General features: G+C 40.0%; 1 protein-coding gene across 1 annotated transcript; it reads left to right on the forward strand.

The window, feature by feature from the left end:
* Positions 1 to 370: 370 nt before the first annotated feature.
* On the forward strand, positions 371 to 1,450 carry LOC133306722 (carboxylesterase 1-like). The gene has a single exon (XM_061507088.1). It carries the CDS (start codon positions 371 to 373, stop codon positions 1,448 to 1,450), a length of 1,080 nt encoding a protein of 359 aa, XP_061363072.1.
* The last annotated feature ends 2,041 nt before the right edge of the window (positions 1,451 to 3,491 follow it).

Raw genomic sequence — 3,491 nt, forward strand, 5'->3', positions numbered from 1 at the left:
AATATACATAGTTTAGTACACCAAGTGAATTGACAACTCACATTTTAATTGGAATTATAAAAATATTCGTTTATTTCACAAAAATTTACAGAAGATTAGCACCAATTTGCACGCAATAATATCTTAATGAAAACAAATTACCAAATAATTTGTGTATTGTTCTATTTCCTCATCACAAACTTTTTCTACATAATTTATATGATTCTTTGAATTGAACCAACCCACACCTTACCAAAATTTTGTCCGCTAGCTAGCACAAGGCACCAATAGGATAAGATAAAGTTATCAGCCATTGCAAAAAAAAAAAAGTTATCAGCCATTGCTCTTCCTCCGTAGCTTTTTTTGCCATCATAGTTTTCTAAGATCAATCATGACCCTCTTTTCTTTATCAAACTCTAAATGCTTTTGGGGAACTTCAATTGCATTAGCATTCTACTTGAGTTTTCTCTACATTGTAAACTCAAGTACCCTTCAAACCCCATCTCCAAATCCATGCAAGGATCCTTACAAGCAACTCAGGCTCATCCTTAACCCAAATGGAACAGTCACACGATCAAACAAACCCCCAGAGAGCCCTCCCGCACCTGATCCCAACCTCAACATCCTCGTACTCTCCAAGGACCTCACCATCAACCAATCAAAAGGCACATGGGCCAGGATCTACCTACCCCGCAAAGCACTGGATCATAGCTCCAAGCTTCCCCTGGTGGTTTTCTTCCATGGGGGCGGGTTCATTTTCCTCAGTGCAGCCTCAACCATATTCCATGATTTCTGCTTCAACATGGCAAACGACGTCGTAGCTGTTGTTGCGTCCATAGAATACCGTCTTGCACCTGAACATAGACTTCCTGCAGCCTATGAAGATGCTATGGAGGCGCTGCACTGGATCACAACCAACCGAACAGATGATTGGGTGAGAAACTATGTTGATTATTATAATGTTTTTCTTATGGGTAGTAGTGCAGGAGGAAACATAGCGTACAACGCAGGTCTACGTGCAGCTTCGGGAGATGATCAAATTTCTAAGATCAGAGGGCTAATATTGGTTCAACCATTTTTTGGTGGGACCCTTAGGACCGCTTCAGAACTGAGGCTGGCGAATGAGCCTCATTTGTCACTGTGTACTAATGACATGTTGTGGGAGTTATCCTTACCCGTTGGAGTTGACCGCGATTATGAGTATTGCAATCCTACGGTGGGTGATGGTCCTGTGAGATTGGAAAAGATCAGACGGCTTGGGTGGTGGATACTGGTGACCGGCTGTGGCGGTGACCCACTTGTGGACCGTCAGATGGGACTTGTGAGGTTGATGGAGAAGAAGGGTGTGAGAGTTGTCGGACATTTCACAGAAGGAGATTATCATGGGGTTCAAGATGTTGATCCCCTGAAAGCAAAGCAATTATATGCAGTAATGAAAAGTTTTATTTCATCTTTGCCTTCTCGGGGTTGAACGAGGTATTGTACTTTGGTTCTTGTAAATAATAATCATTTGGTTTATGTACTTTGATTTCTCTATTGGATGTTCATATGTAGTTGGAGTTGTCAAAATGGAAATAATGAAAATAAACCAATTACTAGTAAATAATTGTTGATTGAGCAGGATTATTGTAACATCCCGTGTATACTTGGTTTGTTAACATATTATCGTATTAAGTTGCGCTAAATTAAAAATGCGAAATATCTTTTTTTTTTTTTTCCAATTATGACGTCATTAAACTTAGCCAAGTTGATTACTTAATCAATTTCATAAAATATCGCCTGTATGTAAATTGCAAAACGACATCTAACTGAAATACCTCATGATATAGATAAAGTGAATATCTATGTCACGGATCCACTACACGTAGTCCGGACAATAATCCTGATACATTAATACAACTCCAAAAGAAACAAGACATAATCAAGTCTATGTGGAATGGACAATTCCCATGCTCACCAAATCAACAGCATAACCAACAGAGTCTCAACAGAGAAATCCATAAACTGAAGCTAAAAGCATAAGACAGTAAATAAGATCCACATCCAATTATAACAGCATATCAGCATAAGCAGCATAAACATGTAACATCTATCAGCTAAGCTCTGGCCTCCTGCCACTAGAGGTCTCAACCCCCGCATTACTTGAACCTGAAATAAGCATTCCCCAAACGTGGGGTGAGATCTCTAAACCAGAAATCTCAGTAAGACAAGGGGTCCTCAAGGATCTTTCACCCCAAGCTCACTTACATGTGCAATATAAGTTCAAAAGTAGTAATTTCCAATATAAGTTCCAAAACTATGCAGTGCAACAGATATCCATGCCATGTGTGTTTAAACTATTCTACTGGCCATAGAAATGCAGGAATACGTCTATTACCTACAGATAGTACAAGGAACACCGTTTGCACCTCACCCACAGCCTCACTATATTGTATGTACTACATACTCAGGCTTACCGTATAGGTGGAACACCACATGCATATCATAAAGGCACTAGCATATAACGGCTCAACAGCATTTCCAAAACATCAAAAGCATGTAACGCAACATGGATATAACCATACCCCAATGGGACATGGTGGAACCACAACATGGCTAAATCGAGGACACGAAAGCATACCTTGCAAGCTCACTATCCAATGCCAAGAGTCCACACAGCTCAAGTCCAACACACAGCAGATCAATATCTGATTAGGACCAGCAAGCATATCAACACTCATAGCTCATAAGCATAAACATAAAGACTATGTTTTCCTCCTACGATTTATGTCTTAAGGCTTCACACAAAGCCATAAGCCCTTAACCACTTGATTATGACTTAGTTTGATTAAAACAGAAGTTCAACTTCATCACTCTAGGGTCCACAAACCCCCAATAGCCTATTGTATGAACAGTGCAACTACTGTTCTTCGAAATTCCAGAATATCCAGATATATGTCGGGGACATATCCGGATATCCAATATCCGAATATCTCTCTGGCAATATCCGAATATCAATATCCGGATATCCAGATCCCCATATCTGGATATCAATAGCCGGATATCAATATCCGGATATTTCGCGACAGAATGCAGTTTCTGCATTTCGCGAAGATATCCTTCCAAGGTTCCATTTTTAACACTTAAACACGTTATAGCGTGCGTTTTTAGGCACATTAAGGTTCATACAACTGTTGGTTACATGTTTAACTCATTAAACATACCAGGACATCTCCTTTAAGCATAAAAACTCAAGAACAAAGGTGGTACAACTTACCCAAAGCTTCAAACTCAGAATGGAAAACTCTTGGAGCTCACCAACAGCTCCTCAAACTCAGACCAAGAAGGAGTACGAAAATGGACCAACAAAGTTTGGTTCTTGCACCCAAAGGTCACTCTTTAGACCTCACAATGCCATAACAATGGCTTCCACCACTCAACTCCCAAACCAGCCCTCAAAACTCAACCAAAACAGAGGCCATAACTCAGAAAAGGTTACATTTTCCCCTCACAAAGATGCTCACTAGTGTTTA

This window comes from Gastrolobium bilobum, unplaced genomic scaffold (assembly GCF_033153095.1).
Source record: "Gastrolobium bilobum isolate Gb01-03AN ecotype WA unplaced genomic scaffold, APGP_CSIRO_Gbil_v1 utg195932, whole genome shotgun sequence".
Taxonomy (NCBI): domain Eukaryota; kingdom Viridiplantae; phylum Streptophyta; class Magnoliopsida; order Fabales; family Fabaceae; genus Gastrolobium; species Gastrolobium bilobum.

What these genes read in the sequence shown, in the direction of transcription:
- LOC133306722 (XM_061507088.1), top strand. Translation starts at nt 371, where the DNA reads ATGACCCTCTTTTCTTTATCAAACTCTAAATGCTTTTGGGGAACTTCA.